The sequence below is a fragment of the Engystomops pustulosus genome, chromosome 3 (assembly GCF_040894005.1).
Source record: "Engystomops pustulosus chromosome 3, aEngPut4.maternal, whole genome shotgun sequence".
In the NCBI taxonomy this organism is placed as follows: domain Eukaryota; kingdom Metazoa; phylum Chordata; class Amphibia; order Anura; family Leptodactylidae; genus Engystomops; species Engystomops pustulosus.
In genome coordinates, this window is record NC_092413.1 from 174,703,828 (window position 1) to 174,723,411 (window position 19,584).

At 39.2% G+C, this 19,584-nt stretch overlaps 1 protein-coding gene across 1 annotated transcript in view; it reads right to left on the bottom strand.

The window, feature by feature from the left end:
• Positions 1-5,071: 5,071 nt before the first annotated feature.
• Positions 5,072-19,584, bottom strand: part of PCOLCE2 (procollagen C-endopeptidase enhancer 2) — a 45,204-nt gene continuing 30,691 nt past the window's right edge. The window contains exons 7-9 of the mRNA XM_072143072.1: positions 8,897-8,980; positions 7,395-7,562; positions 5,072-5,674 (exon numbers count right to left, since the gene is read on the bottom strand). Coding sequence (XP_071999173.1) covers positions 5,544-5,674; positions 7,395-7,562; positions 8,897-8,980 — 383 coding nt within the window. The 3' untranslated portion in view covers positions 5,072-5,543. The remainder of the gene's footprint in view (positions 5,675-7,394; positions 7,563-8,896; positions 8,981-19,584) is intronic.

Here is a 19,584-nt window from a genome sequence, read left to right on the forward strand (position 1 = left end):
GACAGTTACAGTAGTTATAGATTTTAAGTGGGGTAAAGGGAAGGGGGTTTCTATGATTGGGGGCTACAAAAAGGGGGGCATTATTTTTTTACCACATTAGGTGCCTTAAACAGTATGGGGGGTATTATTTCGTTTAGATGTGCGCCAGAAAGGAGGGCATTATTGAAGGAGGTGGTCACAGAAAAGGGCATTATACAGAGCACAAAATGAAGGGCAGTAATATACAGTGTGTGTAAACCACAAAAAGAGGGCATTATACAGAGTACAGGAAGGGTGGAATTATAGAGAGTCATAGGGGCGACATTATACAATACACCTCTTTTTTCCTAGGAAGGTGAGAAGAGAGTGTGTACTATCCTATCTATATCATTTACACCATAGGAAAACAATTATATATTCCATGTTATATTTATATGGATAAGTGGGCAGTAATATTGGCCCCTTTATCAGCTAAATAAAGACATAGGGGGAGATTCATCAGAGTGCAAAACTGTTCTAGTTGCCCATGGCAACCAGTTTAAAAATGTTACCTGATCTCTTATTGGTTTCCATGGGCAACTAGAACAGTTTCACCTCAGACACTTCTGATAAATCTCACGCATAGTGATCTCAGTAACAAACTGGACAAGGGTTGTTAGTTTATAATAACAAAACATCATTACTTTCCAAGTAGCATTGACCTCTAGGGATGGTGCCACTGCATCAGCACCGAGACAAGTAGATCAATGCACGATTATTTGGTTCATTTTCCTTATTATGAGAAAGTATGACAAGAGAAATGCAGCACTAATCAGTAGTCATTGTCTATAAACTGTGTATACTGTAATTCGGACAATATGTACTGCATGCATTGCTATTATACCTTTATTTGCTAAGTGCTATGTAGAGCAGCTAAATAGATTCTCATAGTAACTCTCCAGCACTAAACCAAACACAGCACAGGTAGTGTAGTAAAAGACGTTACTGTTTACGCCTTCTTCCTATAGTCACATCACAGATATCTAGCTATGTATGTAATAATGACTTTAAACAAACATGAAACCCCCTTTTGTGTTCTCCCTTCCTAAGCAGAATAGGCTGAAATAGTGTGAGGTTTCTAGCCACATTTCTATGGAATATGATATTGTGATTTTTGCTTTTTAACATCTCCTGCCAGCGGAGATGGCTATCATAGCTGACTGCAGTCCCAGTGGCTTAGCACTATTTCTGGAATGTGTAAACTATAGAGGAGCGAGGACTAGAAAAGGATTCTCGTACTCACATAACAACCTGGACGTGCTCTCTGGTCACACTCACAAGCTGAGGAAATGTCCAAGTCACTGCAGGGCGTAACTGGAGGGGGTGCAAAGGGTGCCCAAAGAGGCTTAGGGGCCCATAAGTTGTCACTTTCCCATATAAGAAGACTAGTACTATAAACCCTACATTATAGTCGGGGGCCTGGCACAGACTTTGCACTGGGGCCCATTAGGTTTAAGGTATTCCACTGGTACAGTAGTCTGCAGCCTGATAAGATATGTAATGCACAGTATTTTCACGCTTAATGTAATTTCATCCTAAATATAAGTGTAATGGTATAACCTGGAAACACTGTATATGGTTTAAGTATATAATGTAATAAAGGGAGATTACGTAAAATTGTACTGGTTCAATTGCAGAACTTATTATTAAATAATTATTAAATAATAATAATATTTATTTATATATATAGCGCCATCATCCTTTAAATAATGCATGTGGCAAAATCCTGCACCTCTAAAGCTTAGCCATATATACAGTATATACTTTTGTTGGTGCGTTGGCGCGGTGCGTTATCCGATGAGGATTCGTGCGCCCGAGTTCCTGCATCCGTTGCTTCTGCTTCGAGGTCCGCCGGAGTTCACCTGCTTCTTCCTGGTGCATGTAAGTGCGTGATCTTGCGACACAATTCTTTTATTAAATTCCGCGTTTTTTCCGAATCCGTCAATTTGTCCGCTGGCCCGCCCCCCGATTTCTGTCGCATGCAAGCCGGCGCCGATGCACCACAATCCGATCGCTTGCGCCAAAAACCCGGGGCAATTCGCCGCAAAAAGGAAAAAAAGTGAAACCCGATGAAAGTGTGCCGTTCGGACCCTTAGTAAATGTGCCCCAATGTTCCCAAAACTATGCAAATGAAGCTAAATGCAGCTTAAAGGAAACCTACCACTTGTAGTGGCAGGTTTCCGATGGAAATACCGGGCACCAGCTCAGGATGAGCTGGTGCCGGAGCTTATTTTAGTTAGTGTTTTAAACCGCGGTTTAAAACACTAACTAAAATAAGCTCCGGCACCAGCTCACCCTGAGCTGGTGCCCGGTATTGCCATCGGAAACCTGCCACTACAAGTGGTAGGTTTCCTTTAAATGTTTCCATAAATCTCTCCTCTTTACCATGTAATCTAAAAACATTGCCTTTTCACTGGGATATGTGCTGGGAGTACTTTCCTAGAAAGTAGCTGCACAGTAAAGTCCCCACCATCCCTATGGTAAGTAGTTATGCATTGAGGTGATCACCTTGGCTTGCCAAGATGCCTTCAACCTAAAGAGAGGCCTCCACCTCCCCAAGCATTCTAATGTATTATAGTATATATTATTTCTGTCCATTATGCTGTTTCTAATAAATGCACCAACTGCCTCATTATCATAAAGATTAAAGTGGGAATATCTTGGAAATTACATAATGGACAGAAATAATAAAGGTAAGATGGAAATCAATATGGTTATCTTTACAACTTTCTGCCAGTGGACTAAAGCGCTTGGTGGAGATGGCAGAAGCTCTTTAATAAGGGTTCCCCTCCTGCTAGCTTGAATAGCTGAAAAAGGGAGAGACACATTACAATATTATAAAGTCATCTCACGCTTTACAGAAAGAAAGGGTGAGCAGTGGTTGCAGACCAGGTATTCAGATATTCATGGAGGCCTCGTAGAAGAGAGACACTGGCACTACTAAGAGCTGTGTAAAGATGGGGCACGTGTTTTTGCTGCCCTAAACAACCAAACACGTCTCAGCTTTCAGATTTCAAGGACAGAAAACACCAACCAATATGACAATATAACCACAACAAATGTCATTTATTATATTTTTATGTATTTCTTTGGATGTTTCATGGATAACAATGTTAGAATAATTAGATACTGTTCCCTCTAAACTTTCCAATCTGTAAATGATAATTACAATAGACAGGGGAACTTTTAGTCCCCGGTTCTGCCAATCTCTGTGGATCCCTGCCATGTGTATCTTATTCACTGTCCTTTAAGGGATCTGTTGCGAGCAGGACCCGCACTGTAATGTCTTATTTTATTTGTATATTTCCGCTATGATTTTTTAAGCACTATAGAAATAAATCCATATTATTACTGTATATACTTGAGTATAAAGTGACCCGAGTATAAGCCGTGACCCCCAATGTTAACACAAAAAGACGTAAAACCTATTGACTCGAGTATAAGCCGAGGGTGGGAAATGCATTGGTCACAGCCCCAGTATATAGCCAGCCAGTAGTGTATAGCTTGCCAGGCCCTGTAGTATATAGCCAGCCCCTTGTAGTATATAGCCTGCCAGCCCCTTTAGTATATAGAATGCCAGCCCCCTGTAGTATATAGTCATTGTTTGTGCTGAAAACTTGGCTTATACTTGAGTATATACGGTGGTATTATTATTATTATTATAAGGGATAGGTCATTTTGATTGGACATCCCCCTTATGGCTATTCTTTCAGATTACCCAGTTTACAGAGAAACATCTGTTGGGGCACCGAAATGTTCAAAATAGAAAAAAAAATAATTATGAATCTTATTATGCTCAGATTTATCAACACTGGGAAAACATCAGTTTATTTAATTTTCCTCCAGATCTGAAATGTAAATTACAGCTGTTCAGGGGAGGGTGGATAGACAGGTTTACCTAACAGACTCCCACGCTCCACCATTGCTACTTGTTACTCACTAGTTGATGAAACCATCTTCTCCATGCCGCAGCTTATTACTCACACAATTAATTATGCTGAAGACCTCTGTCTCTTTGAATTAGTCATCAGAAGCAGATTATTTCATCATGTCCTCCCTCTGTTACCGTCTGATCAAAACATGCATAGGGAAAATGACACAATGAGTCTAAGACTTTATGTAACCAAGAATGCTTTCAATGTGCCAAAGTGCTCTCGACATCTTACATCTGTCAAGTCCATCTAAGTCACTTGCCATGTTTTATGTTTCACAATTATATTGTTTAAAAGACTTTCACTAGATCCGGGGTGGAGAGGAAGAGTGCTGTTTATCTTTAAATGGGTTGTCCAAGATTAGTGAAATGAATAGTTTGCTCAGATTTATGCTGGAGTCTCTTCAGCTGCTACAAAACACAAAGGCCCTGGAATGGGGATGAACTGCACATAGGTCATGTGATGAATGGACATGGGTTTGTTGGTTGGGGAAACGAAAGTGACACTTACAGCAGTATCAATCTGTAACATCCCAGAATTTTATGTAGGTGTAAGGAGTCTTACAGGTAATGCATATACAGTTTGCTTTCAAGTTATATGAAAATTCCTCCCAGGAGTTCCTGTACCACAAATACCTCTGGTTTTCTGGTTTGCATAATGACCAGAAGCTTCTGTAGGGTGTTAAGGGACCAACCTTTGCCAATTATTGATGATTCAATGGGTAAAGGTAAATTGGTTACCGTGCCCCCTCAGAACTTCTGGCCGGGCACACACACAACAATTGGAAGTACCAGAGCTACAAGGGAGCCGGGAGCCAGGATGAAATTAGTATTTTTTCCCTAGCCAATTGGGTCCATCTGTAACCTGCTCACTTAATAGAATCACATCCCAAACTGTCTGAATCCTCTGTTATTTTCTACCTAGTGTGTAATTATGTAATGTAACATGTAATTCTTGTTGAACCTTTTCTTATAAATTATGTAGCCACATTTTAAGCTTATGATTTTATATACTACTTAATATTAGTTGCTTTTGTAACATTAGTACATAAAGAAATACCTTCTTTTTATAAGCGCCAATGTTTTCATTGTTGGTATTCATAGAATAAATAGGCTATAACATAATTAGAGGATAGTTTTTATTAAGCATAGGCTGAACACCAAAAAACGCATTTAAAAATATTTATTACACTGGAAAAAAAATGCTTTAAAAATAAAAAAAGACCAAAAAATATAAATATTGCACTTAAATTTTTTTCATATGTTACATCACCATACTTTTAACTCCTAAAAATATAATTCTCATAATTATCAGAAATGTATAAATAAAACAGATTTAAAAGTAGTCGGAACCTAGAACAGTTCAATTTATAAGTCAATGGAATCTCGATGGGAGAAGCTTATATCAGCACTACCCTGACTGGAGGTGCAAGGAATTACAATGGTTAATGATGGCCAGCCCCGTCTAGCAGTGAACGTACGTGGAAACACTGCCAAAAGATGATGAAGACAGACCGAGTTACAGAATTCCTAACCTCATACTATCTTCAATCAGGAGAAGCACAGTCACATACATCAAGATAAAAACAATCATCTAACATCTCTTGTTTTTCAATGTGTTCAGCATTTTCTGGTTCTTTGTTTTGAAACTCATGACAAAGTTGCTCGGTAAAATCTTTGCTCGTCCCTCTTCATCGACTTGACCCATGATGATATAATTCAAACCTGCAAAAATAACATAGGAAGATAAAAAAAAACCTCACTTTTTACATGGTATGGTTCAGTCAACAGTCAACTTTCATGAAGATTGATAAAAGTTACCCATGAAAATTGTTGTCAAGTTTTTTACATTATTTGTACATTGTTCCCTGTTTACCACACACACCAGCGATCGCTACATGCTTTAAAGGGTCTAGTCATGCTATTTTTTTCTTTATCCTCAGAATAGCGCTGTACTTGGCAATGTCCAACAGTCCCCATCAGTATTCTTAGTTGTATCAATTAAAGAAATTCTCTATTAATATTTGTTAAAACATGAGTAGGAAGAATGTAGTCAATGGGGGAGATTAATCAGAAGTGTTTAAGAGCAGAACTGTTCTAGTTGCTCATGACAACCAATCAGAACTCAATTTTCAGCTAGAACAGTTCTGCACTCAGACACTACTGATAAATCTCCCCCTGTGTCTCATTAGGATATGTTGCTCCCTTTTTCCTAAAACCTTCTAAGCTACAGGACCTGTGCTTAAACAAAAAAGAATAGCCAAGAATCACATGACCACCTAGATTTGTATTGTCCACATGCCCATGGACAGACAGCCAGAGGCCTGGGAAAATAAAAGCAGGTACGGATTGTATTGTTCGATTTAGCAAAATAAATATATTAATCCATTACATTTATTGTATAGAGCAAGACCTAAAGAAAGGACCATGACTCAGGTTTCATAGGTTTACTCTCTGCATAGTAGTAAATTCCTAGTACTCTTGTTTGTCACATTCTTTTTCATAATTCATCACTAATAAGCATAGACAGGCTTCACTTTAAAGAGGACCTGTCACCCAAATTTTCGGCCCTAGTCCTAGTGCTTGATCAAACGCTGCAGTGTTAGAGTGATAGTGTTACCGGAAACCTCCGGTAACGCTATCTAACACTGCTGCGGGGTACGGTGTAATTGTCGGACAGCTCACAAAGCTGTCTGACATATTCATGAGGGGGCGGGGCTTGGGGCATGGCTAGGGGTGGTGACTGCCGTCCTATGGAGCGAGCGGGGTGGTCCGGGGAAGAGGCAGCGCCTTGGACCGCCCCCCTCATGAATACATCGGACAGCTTTGCGAGTGGTCCGATGATTACACTGTACCCTCCCGGTAACGCTATCACTCTAACACTGCGGCGTTTGTTCAAGCACTAGGAGCTGCTTACTTTAGTGCCAAAAATTTGGGTGACAGGTCCTCTTTAAATGTTTTGGTCATGTGTTCTTTGCTATTAAAAGACAAAGCAATGTAAAGCATCTGTGGTGCAATGTCACAGTACTTGGCATAGCAGAGTAGATTTTGCCTACAGTTTTCTGGGCAATTAAACATTTTTAGTAGACTATTTATTAAATTCTTCATTTCCTCTTCCGTTTATGGCAAGTTAAATATGTATTGTAATTCCTGTTTCTTATGTCATGTTCTAGAATAAGCTCAGGATCAAAAATCTATAGTTTACATTGTACCTTATTACTGCAGGAGAACCCCTGAAACATGTTTTTTTGCCTTGGATAAGAATTATAGAATGGCTCACCCTTCAATGAAAGGTAAACATTTTGGAAGAGATATGTTTACAGCACCGCGATCCAATGTTAAAGTGTCAGGAAAGCAAGGAACCCCTGGAAACCTTGGTTGAAAACCCCTGTTACGTATCATCAAGTTTAGACTGGCAGATAAAACCAATTATACAAAAACTTACCTCTCCTGATCATTGGGCACTGTTTACACACCACAACAATCTTGGCACTCATGGATTTTCCAGCTTGCTGTATGGCTAGTGTACCTTCTTTATACACATTGATAATAGACACTGTTGCGTACACACTGCCACCTCTGCCCACAGTTGTTATAACCGTGCCAGTAATGACTGGAAAAAAGAGAAATTATACAACAATGTAAAACTAAAATAAGTAAAAAATAGTTACAGTATTTAAATACGCAATAATTGAGATCCCGGCACTTTTAGCACCAAAAATACTCTTATCGGAGGAGCCGACTCTTTAGATCTTATTGTCTTATTTTATGTCAACCCATTCATGTGAGTATTTAGATATTATAAAAGATTTCTTAAAATATCTTCCCTTAGTTGAACTACATGCTATTAATATTATTGCTATGCTATCCCTTATCCCACCAGAAATGTTGGCGTCAACTTCTACCACATGGGCTTCACATGGGAAGCAGAAAACTGTCAATGGCTGCTGAGCGGGAAGTGTCGAAAGATGGTGTGTGATACCTCATGAACGTATCCATGGTGCAATAATAACATTTTTTGGACCACTGATCTATACCTTATTCTTGTTACACACAAGCAATAAACATTTAGCCAATAAAGATGATCGGACCTGAACTTTCTGTTTGGGCTTGGGTGCGCCCCACACAACACAGTCAAATTGTTGTATTGGCTGCTGAATAGCCAATCGGCATATTAATGCCGTAGCTACTAGACATGGCTGTGATTGGCCAAGGGGACACCCCTGGTCAATCAAAGCCATGGCTAGTTACTGCGGGTGTGTGCGAACCCCAAACATGAACAAATAGTTCAGGCTCTGTCGTCTCTGTTAGCCAATCACTGGCTGCAGAAAGGATTTGCTAGTGATTGGATGAGCAGCCAAGAAGGAACCAGGAGGTGTCAGAAGGGGATTGGATGAGAATCAGCATAATTTTTCTAATTATATTTGATTGAAAACCGCTTTAGCTGTCATCCCATTATTTCTCCTTTATATACAAAATACCTCATTACAACATTAATAAAAGTAAAAAAAATATATAATTTGATCTCGTTCTAAATGTATAAATGGTTGTTTTCCACCATTTTGAACATCTTATGAAACTCTTTTAACGCAATATATTCTCGTTTGCTTCAGTCTTCTTATGAAATACAACATTAAGAAGGTTTGGATCCAAAGTGACAAACTTGTCCTTGTAAGCCAAAAATACACACAAAGTTCCAGAAATACAACATGTAGCAACGAGATGTCTGAATAAAGACCTTTATATAGTAACAGTTCACCTTCTGTCTGGCCATTTGTGTTTACGCTGTTTGCAGAGGACAGATGTTTACAGTTTTCTAAATGGCTCAAGGAATCTTTTGAGCTGCAGACATCAACATAAGACACAGAACCAGCAACGAGCCGACTCACATTTTACCAGTTTCTTGGTATTAAAATGCAAAGTAGTAAATTAATGATTTTTTTTTACCAAAGTTACTTGAACAGTAATTGCTCTCCAGGCTGCCACTTCTCTTACACTTTTGCTGACACAGTGAAACTGTAGGTTTTAAATCTAAAAAAAAAACACGAAAGACAAGATAAATACATAAAGTAGTAAATGGAATTATTATAACTAATGTTAAAGTCAGCCTACACCTCCCAACTTACCCACAAGTACATTGTGTGGGGCACTCTATAGGCTTTCAAGATGTACCTCTAAGGTTTTCCACCAATTTTTTTCCAAATGATATTCTCGATGTATTCTGTTAAAGCCGTGTCTGCTGGTACACAGGTTTTCTTCTTTCTGGGTGTCAACCATTGTGCAATGGGTGCTGATGCTGATGCAGAGCAGCTAAAATGGAAGAGAGCAGGTGCACCAGCAGGCGTGACCTACACCACTGAGGAGCTCATTTGCATAAACATCAAGACTTATTTTTTTCTAAAGTAATAAAAAAGTGCCTTGCTCGATGCTGGTTTTACTTGTCGGTGAGTTGGAAAGTAGAAAACTCCTTTAACGTAATTAATAAAGAACACTGAAAAGATAAGTCATGTTAGATATGTTATTCTCATCGTAAACTTCTATACCAGCATCTACAATATACACAAAAAAGGAATTTCTTTTGGATCCAATATTACCACTTTATTCGGATTCAGCTTAGGTGCCATAGATATTCACCCTTTAAGCCAAGGTCAGCTCCAGGTTTCAGTAGGCCCCTGGGTGACAGAGCCTCAGTAGGCCCCTTTTCAGTGAACTAATTTAATGATATTAAACCTTTACATAGACAACACTGATTTATCATTACATCACTACTGACAATAGATGATGTCACAGCTTATCTCCTCCCCCTCCCTGTACAATGACCTCTATATAGATAACACTGACCCATCATTACATCACTACTGACAATAGATGATGTCACAGCTTATCTCCTCCCCCTCCCTGTACAATGACCTCTATATAGATAACACTAACCCATCATTACATCACTACTGACAATAGATGATGTCACAGCTTATCTCCTCCCCCTCCCTGTACAATGACCTCTATATACATAACACTGACCCATCATTACATCACTACTGACAATAGATGATGTCACAGCTTATCTTCTCCCCGTCCCTGTACAATGACCTCTATATAGACAACACTGACCCATCATTACATTACTACTGACAATAGAGGATGTCACAGCTTATCTTCTCCCCCTTCCTGTACAATGACCTCTATATAGACAACACTGACCCATCATTACATTACTACTGACAATAGAGGATGTCACAGCTTATCTCCTCCTCCTCCCTGTACAATGTCCTCTATATAGATAACACTGACCGATCATTACATCACTACTGACAATAGATGATGTCACAGCTTATCTCCTCCTCCCTGTACAATGACCTCTATATGGATAACACTAACCCATCATTACATCACTACTGACAATAGATGATGTCACAGTTTATCTCCTCCCTCTTCCTGTACAATGACCTCTATATAGATAACACTGACCCATCATTACATCACAACTGACAATAGATGATGTCACAGTTTATCTCCTCACCCTCCCTGTACAATGACCTCTTTATAGATAACACTAACCCATCATTACATCACTACTGACAATAGATGATGTCACAGTTTATCTCCTCCCCCTCCCAGTGTAATGACCTCTATATAGATAACACTGACCCATTATTACATCACTGCTGACAATAGATGATGTCACAGCTTATCTCCTCCCCCTCCCAGTATAATGACCTCTATATAGATAACACTGACCCATCATTACATCACTACTGACAATAGATGATGTCACAGCTTATCTCCTCCCCCTCCCTATACAATGACCTCTATATAGATAACACTGACCCATCAATATATCATTACGGACAGTGGCCCACATTTACTAAAGCGCCTTGTGCCAGTTTTCTGTCTGACTTTGCACATTCTTTCTAGTGAAAAATGCTTGCACATGTATTTAAGAGATGTCCGGCCATATATGTGTCACACTGCGCACATGACTCTTTTTTGTTGCTGTTGCAATACATCCAAAGCAACACAAAATTGCGTGCAACACATTTATCATGCAGAGACCATCAGAATTGTGTCACACGCCCTATGCTAAAGGTGGACCAAAAAAAGTTGTTGAACTCTGTCGGAGCAGTGCAGGGGGCACCAGATTCATGCAGAATGTGTGCCAAAATTTCTGAAACTGGTGCACTCTGCACTATACACAGGCAGAATGCACATAGTGTAGTTTGCACTGTTTTTGATAAATGTGTGCTCATGTTAGCTTATCACCTCCTCCTTCGTCTAAAATGTCATGTTAGTCTATCGCTGCTATGGCAATTAGGCTTCAGTAAAGCAAAATACAACTTAGGCAACATGATAACCCCTATAGTCACGGAAAGTTACAACCAAAAAAGAAAAACAGATTAGAATAAAATGATATGTTTTGTTATATAATGATATCAAACACAAAAGAAAACAAATGATAGATTTGCTTTAAAGGGAAATTAACCACCGGGAAATCTGCCGACATCATGTTGTTATTCCCAGATTATTCTGTATGATAATGAGGCATTTGGTGTACCGTATATTCCGGCGTATAAGACGACTTTTGAAGACAGAAAAATCTTCTGTCTTCTCTGGGGTCGTCTTATACGCCGGTAATCGCGACCGCCCACCGTGTATTCACGCCGGCGGTCGGGTCCCGCTGCATGGAGAGGGCTCACGGGCTGAGCCCTCTCCATAGCCGGTAAGTCTTTGCTGCATATTGCAGCAAAAGCTTACCGGTAACACCCGCAAAGCTGCCGGCAGCCTCAAAAAGATAGCGGTGCATGGGCGCCGCCATCCTACCTGGGATCGCCGCTTCCCATGACGATCCGTCTCCATGGTAGCCTCGGGTCTTCCGAAGACCCGAGGCTATTTCGTTTTAACCCCTTCATTACAATGTGCTGATAGCACATTGTAATGAATGAGGAAAATCCCCATATAATGCCATACTGTAGTATGGCAGTATATGGTAGGATTGATCGGACAACCCAGGGTTAAAGTACCGTAGGGAGTCTGAAAAATAGTATAAATAAAAATAAAAAAAAGTTAAAAAAAAAAAATTATAATAAAAAAACCTAAAATTTCAAATCACCCCCCTTTCCCTAGAACTGACATAAATATAAATAAACAGTAAAAATCATAAACACATTAGGTATCGACGAGTCCGAAAATGCCCGATCTATCAAAATATGATAACGGTTTTTCAATGCGTTTAACCCCGTAACGGAAAACAGCGCCCAAAGTCGAAAATGGCACTTTTTTGCCATTTTGAAAAATATAAAAAAATCTATAAAAAGTGATCAAAAGGTCGAACAGTCCTAAAAATGATATCATTGAAAATATTATCAAATTTCACAAAAAATGACACCACCCACAGCTCCGTACACCAAAGTATAAAAAAGTTATTAGCGCCAGAAGTTGGCAAAATCAAAAAAATAATTTTTGTACAGGAGGTTTTCATTTTTGTAAATGTATGAAAACATTATAAAACCTATACAAATTTGGTATCCCCTTAATCATACCGACCAAAAGAATAAAGTAGACATGTCATTTGGGGCCCTCAGTGAAAGACGTAATATCCAAGCCCACAAGAAAATGGTGCAAATGCGTTTTTTCACCATTTTCATTGCATTTGGAATTTTTTTTCCACTTCTGAGTACATGGCATGGAATATTTAATAAAATAAAAATTTAAGGTACAGTATGGTAACATTTACAGTAAAATGGACGATGGTAATGTTGTTGTTGTATGCCTTATGTTTATGAGCGACAGTTTTCCTGCTATATACCTGCATGTCATAAGAATTTAAATTAAAAAAAGGACCATGTTAAATTCAAATCAGTTTTTTTTTTAAATTTTTACCGGTGTTTTGTATGCGTTGGAAAAGGGGTAGTCTTATACGGCGAATATATCTTAAACTCTATATTTTAACAGGAAAGTAGGGGGGTCGTCTTATACACCAGGTCGTCTTATACGCCGGAATATACGGTAAGTTCCCAGCACCAGGAGCCCTGCTTTTCCCATCTAAATCACTTCTTCTTCCAGTGACAACCCATAAGATAAATCTCCTGCTTATCTGATAGTGAGTCCAGGCAGGACTAGCAGACATGACCTTGGTGCAAGACAGGATTAGGATCAAAAATAATAAAGGGATTTTGGAAATGATATTGCATTTCATCATGACATGCAGCCAACACATTATAATGCTTGTGGAGGTGGTAGACTCCCTCTAAATATCCTACATATTTCATCTGACCGTACACATAAAAGTTATTTCAGCTGAAGTCAGACGGCCATCTGAAGTGTATGGGGCCTCCAGAGTCTCTTCTAATGGCAGAGGTCAGAGGATAGTAGGGTCAAGCTGCTTTCAACAGTCTGTCAGATGCTAACATCCTCTCTCCCATTCAGAGCATATGCACATGTGTTTGCAACCAGATGTAGCAAAGTTTATGTATACAACAGCATAATTGGGCAACAGTTACTAACAGTAAATGCAGTTTGCCTGCGTATAGTGCAGGGGGCGCCAGATTCATGATTTCTGGTCTCCGTTCTTCATGAATCTGGCGCTCCATGCACTGCTCTGACAGATTGCACCAACTTTTTTACGAGCACCTTTAACATAGGGTTTGCAACACTCTTCATGATAAATCTGGCACAAGGTCCGACGGAGCACTGTAATGCCCCCTAATTTGTGGCGCATGATGATAAGCGCAGCTGCGCCACAAAATGGTCGTGTGTGACACAAATGTGGTCATGACACTTCTTAAATACCTGTGCAAGCAGATTGCATGAAAAAGAATGTGCAAATTCCGACAGAAAACTGGCGCAAAGCCCTTAGTAAATGTGCCACAACATCTTATGACATTGAGGCTGCAATCCCACAATGCACTTGTGTTACGTTTCGAAACATGGGGAGAAACGCAACATCCAATGCATGTGCACATTGAACAGCACAAATGAGCTCTGTGAGTAGCAACATGTGATTTGATTTGTTAAATGGCGAAACACACGTTGCTATCTACCAAATGCATTCATTTAGGTGAAAACCTATATGCATAGGGTGATGTGTTTCTAATATGTTTGCAAAGGGTCTCAAAACACAAAACAGAACACAATAAAATGTATTATTTAAACAATGACAGTTTTTCAATATACTTTATATATCAATTGCTCATAGTTTTTATAGTTTCTTATTATACAAACAATCACATTCATTTGCTGCTACATTCATTCAATCACATTGTACTATATCTACTGTATATACCATATATACTCAAGTGTAAGCCAACCCAAGTATAAGCCGAGGCCCCTAATTTTACAACAAAAACCTGGGAAAACCTATTGACTCGAGTATAAGCCGAGGGTGGGAAATGCATTGGTCACAGCCTCCCCATTATATAACCTGCTGGGCCCTGCCCCATAGTATATAGCCAGCACTTGCCCCCAGTATATAGCCTGCCAGCCCATATACCCCAGTATATAGCCAGACCCCTGCCCCAGTATATAACCAGCCCCCTGCCCCAGTATATAGCCAGCCCCCTGCCCCAGTATATAGCCAGCAGCGGGGGAAGCCAGAAAGGTGAGTTTTGATATATTATTTTTTACTCAAGTATAAGCCGAATTTGGGTTTTCAGCACATTTTTTTGTATATATGGTACATGGAGGATGGAAGAGATAGCTGTCTGCAGAATGAACAATCGGAAATATATACGTCCAGTCTTACATTCATTCAACTCAAACAATGAAATTTGTTTTAAAAAAGAAGCAGGAAATATAAAAGGAATGGGATCGGTAAAGCTAGAGATTTTAATGTTTTTCTTCTCTCTAATAACCTTTGATCCCAGGCTGTTTCTCATTTATTATACAGGAAGGAAGAGAGAAAGATTAAATAAAAAGTAATAAAGTACAGGAGGATCCCCTCAAAGACCTAAGATTTGGTAGTAATCCTTGGTATCTCAAGCTCGTATGCCATTTAATGTACCTTATATGTCAGGTATTTCGCAAACTCACAAAAATGTAGTCTACTGTCCATATGATATATAAACCCTAACGTGGGTCTTATGATATTTTTTCTAATCTTCATATACATTAAAGAAGAACATCTCTTGTTTAAAGGGGATTTTCAATGAAAGATCCACAGGATATCACTTCTTAGGCTTGCACCTATATCCAAACTTAAAGGGATTGTCCAAGATTTAAAAAAAAAAATGGCTACTTTCTTCTATAAACAAATCCACACTAGACCATATTATATTATGTGGGGGGATCGCAGCTCAGCTGTAACACCACACACTACACATGATCAGATGTGGTGCTGAAAATCTTTAAATATTACTGTATACAGTACATATAAATGGAAAATTTTGTCCAGAGAAGTTCCAGTACATGTGATTTCATCCACCTGGCCAAGTAAAAGAGAGGCCTTGTATTAAAAGTTTAATAAGCGGTGGGGATCTCTTACAATGCAGGGGTTAATGCCACATACTGTAACATTAGTAGCCGGCAGTGTAGGAGGCTGACCACAAATTGGCTATGATTTATCATCCTTCCTAACACAGTTTTCCATACTTTCCTTATTGCATCACTCATTGCCAGCCACTAGGAAAGGCAAAACATGGCGCATTCACGCTGAGATTAATCAAAAAGTAATGAAGCAGTTGATAAATTACTTCTCATGTACTGAGATCTTTGTATGGAAAGTATATTGATCATTGTGAAAACACATCACATCTGCATCAGAGGCTCTGTTAGGTGCCTAAACTGCAAATTTCATCAAAATCACAGACAAAAAAAGTGAAAAAATAAGAAAAAGGAAAGTATAACAAAGGGTTTTACATACAGTGCGATTTACATAGAAGTTATGGAATTCTGTCATACAAAACAGTACACAGTGTTAGTTATTAGAACTGGAGATTTGTGTCTATATTTAGTAGCAACAGAACTGTTGAAATTGTATATATATCCCAGGATTGTAGTATCTATTTAATAATCTATCTTTATAGAGATGTGATCACAATTTGGGTTTTTTTATGTACTCTATATACATATAATACTTTGCAAGTATACATTGGGAGGACTATTCCTTACAACGTGTTGCTAGTACATATCTTTCCTATGGTCCCTCCTCCCTTGCATCCATCATGTTTGCTCCTGAATGTGGGGGGAGAGGTGAATATCTGTAAAACATGCTGTGAGCATACTGTTATTTCCCCAGTGATGTCAATACCCTTATATGGACAGTGACATCACTGAGGCCTCCCTGAGAGTACACTCAGCAGTGGCTGGGGGGAGGGTGCAGTACTGCCGCATCCATCCCCATAGACTTCACTCACCCTATACGTCACTCAGCAGGAGGGAGCAGCCTGCTGCCTTTTTATCCGTTTTTTTGCACCGTATACAATATGAACTGTGCAGATGGATGCAAAATATATGCCTCTACATGCCAGTATATGTCTAGGTATACACTCAGCATACATACCGGGAGCTTTCATGGCACATATCTGAGCATATACAAAGAAAACCATGTGAGCCTAATCTGAGACTGATATACTGGACACCAGAAGGATCGAATGCTTACACACCACATTTGCTATGTGCATGCTATGTGGTCAGCCACATTGGAATGTATGAACAGCAAAGGTAATCGTCAGAAATTACAAGTCTTTAATTCATCTGACCCAGACAGATTTATTTTTAGTACTAAACATAGAATTTCCAGTGCCACTTCTAAACCTCCAAAGAAAAACCTACAGACAATTGAAACAAGACAGACCTCAGTTGTATGGAAGCTAAAAATAATGTCTGGAACAAATGCAAGAGATGTATCACTGCTTAGATTATAGAGTCACCAGCACACCAGGGAGTATGCGTGGTAAAAGGTCAAATGAGTGTGAAGTTTCGACATCTTAAAACATCATTACATTTAAAGCTCAATAAAATGCCACATGAATGTACAGAAGACCAGTAAGGTCACTCCAATCTCTACATTTAGGGGGTCATTTACTAAGGGCCCGAATCGCGTTTTACCTGCGGGTTACACAAATTTTTCCGCTTTGCAACGATTTTCCCTGTATTGCCCCAGGATTTCGGTGCACGCGATGTGAATATCCTAAATTCAGCTATCTACACAGGTAAGGTATAAAGGTTCAGAACCCTCAGCTGTATGGAGGAATCCTGAATTTAGGGGGCTAAATTCTACTTTTAAGCTGTACTGGATTATGCACTATACGAATAAAAGATGAAATTTTAAATCACAAACCTGGGTCAAGTGCTGGATTCACTTCCGTTTCTACAATTGTAACTAAATTCTACTGCTAGGTTCCCTTTTATAATAAATTGTCCAGCATGCTTATCAGCTTCTCTATCATATCCAGCAATGTTCGGGGAACTTGGATTTGTTGCAGTTAGTGCTAGTGGCTGGTATTCTCATTACTAATTGTACTCCTCCTCCCCTGTGATTGTCATGACCTCCAAGAATGGCAAGTCAGTTTATTTTAGTGATTTTAACACAAAGATTCATTAAAACAGCTTTGTGTAAGAACAGGATAACCTCTTCATTAATGATACATCGTCCTTTGGAAAATGGCATACTCCCCTACAATTAGCAATTTAACAATCCAGGGAGACTGTCCTCCTATAGTCATACATAACATAATTTATGTTAACATTCAAAATATCCAAATCCATCTAAATATTGCATTGTAATATGAATACCAGTCATAGCACATTAGTATCATCATGTACAAGACCACTAATACCAGTCAATTATAATACTCTGAAGGATCCCATTAAAGAGGACCTGTCACCCAAAATTTCGCCACTAGGAGTTGCTTACTAAAGTAAGCAGCTCCTAGTGCTTGAACAAACGCCGCAGTGTTAGAAGGATAGCATTACCAGAAATCTCGCAAAGCAGTCTGATGTATTCATGAGGGGGCGATCCGAGGTGCTGCCTCTTCCCCGCTCGCTCCATAGGCCGGCAGTGACTGTCGCGCGCCAGGCGGCAGTCACCGCCCCTAACCATGCCCAAACCCCGCCCCCTCATGAATATGTCGGGCAGCTTTGGGAGCTGTCCGACAATTACACTGTACCCCCCCGCAGTGTTAGATAGCGTTACCGGAGGTTTCCGGTAACGCTATCACTCTAACACTGCAGCATTTGTTAAAGTACTAGGAGCTGCTTACTTTAGTAAGTTAGAAAATTTGGGTGACAGGTCCTCTTTAAGTAGAGTCTGGAAAATTTCTCTTTAGGACTGACAAATCCATTGATGTCCTCTGAGAACAGCAGGTAAACCAAGAAGACATAAGTGTGTTTAGACTTTAAGTTGTTCAGATGGCCTTATGACTACAGAGTAACTCCTTACAGGGCTGGAAAGGGTCACACAATGAAGTACAACATTTTGTAAACTAATAATAGGTAATAAATGAAAAATTTAACTAATGTTCTTTCTAACTATTTTCGCCCTCTCAAATACATAGAGTAAGATAGTATAGTTGGTAAAATATGGACATGAAGTTTTCCTGGCATGTATTTTTCCCTACTAGGGTGGAAGATTCTAGAAACACATAGCACTTAGAGCAAGCCAGGACTTGAATGGAGATCCAACAATCCATGTAAGGTATCTGGTCTTGAAATAATTGGTGCGAATAAAATTGTTATAACACTGGGGTTCTGTGATTTGTTCACAGTGAAATAAACAAAAGATAGTAGAAAATTCAGTGTGTGTGTGTGTGTGGGGGGTGTTTTATAATTTTTTGTCTATGTTTGGCATTGTTTTGGCGAAGTTGTGGTACAAATGCTGTTTTGCCACTTTCTATTGCACCAAATGAACATAGGATAGTGCAAAAACAGACCCTGCTTGCGCTTGCAAAATTCAATACTAAACTAAATTCTTGATTTGCAATTTGGCACAATTTTTCGTTTAGGTGCATTTTTTGGTGCAAAATGACTCCTGTCGCCCACTGACGTCGAAAAAAGACAAAAACCACTACCAAATTTATCAAGACCAATTGCTCTTCATAGGGACAGGTGTGCCAAAAAGCAGAACACTTAGACAAACAAAATTTAAAAAAACCCAAATACAAAAACATACATACACTCACTTGATTCATTCATAAAAAACAAAAATGGAATTGAACATAGACAACCAAGTCAAAGACAAATTGTAATGATAAATCCCCCCTAGTGTATCAATATTTTCTTGTTTCACATATGAGGAATACAAAAATGACAATAATAAATGAGTATATTGGTAAAATCTTTCTTTTGTACTGCCCAATGTTGTGTGAAAGGGGAAACCATACTGTGACTATGACAAAGGTCATACATGAATTCACTGAATTCTGCCTCAATGCTCCTGATAATGTTCCCCATCGAGGTTATTAAGCGGTGCTGAGTGCCATCTATTACAGACATGGCTAATCACACTAATTCCTGGGAACCTCACTGATCTTCACAAGAAGTTCCTTGCACTTCAAAGACCCTGTTTTGATAAACATCAGAACTATTCCATTAAAATACCATTTTCTTATCTGTGATTAGCAGAATTTGGTATTTTAGAGATTAACATCACAACTATTAGCAGAGGAATGTATGACAGGTAGACGTCTCCTTCAAAAAGCTTA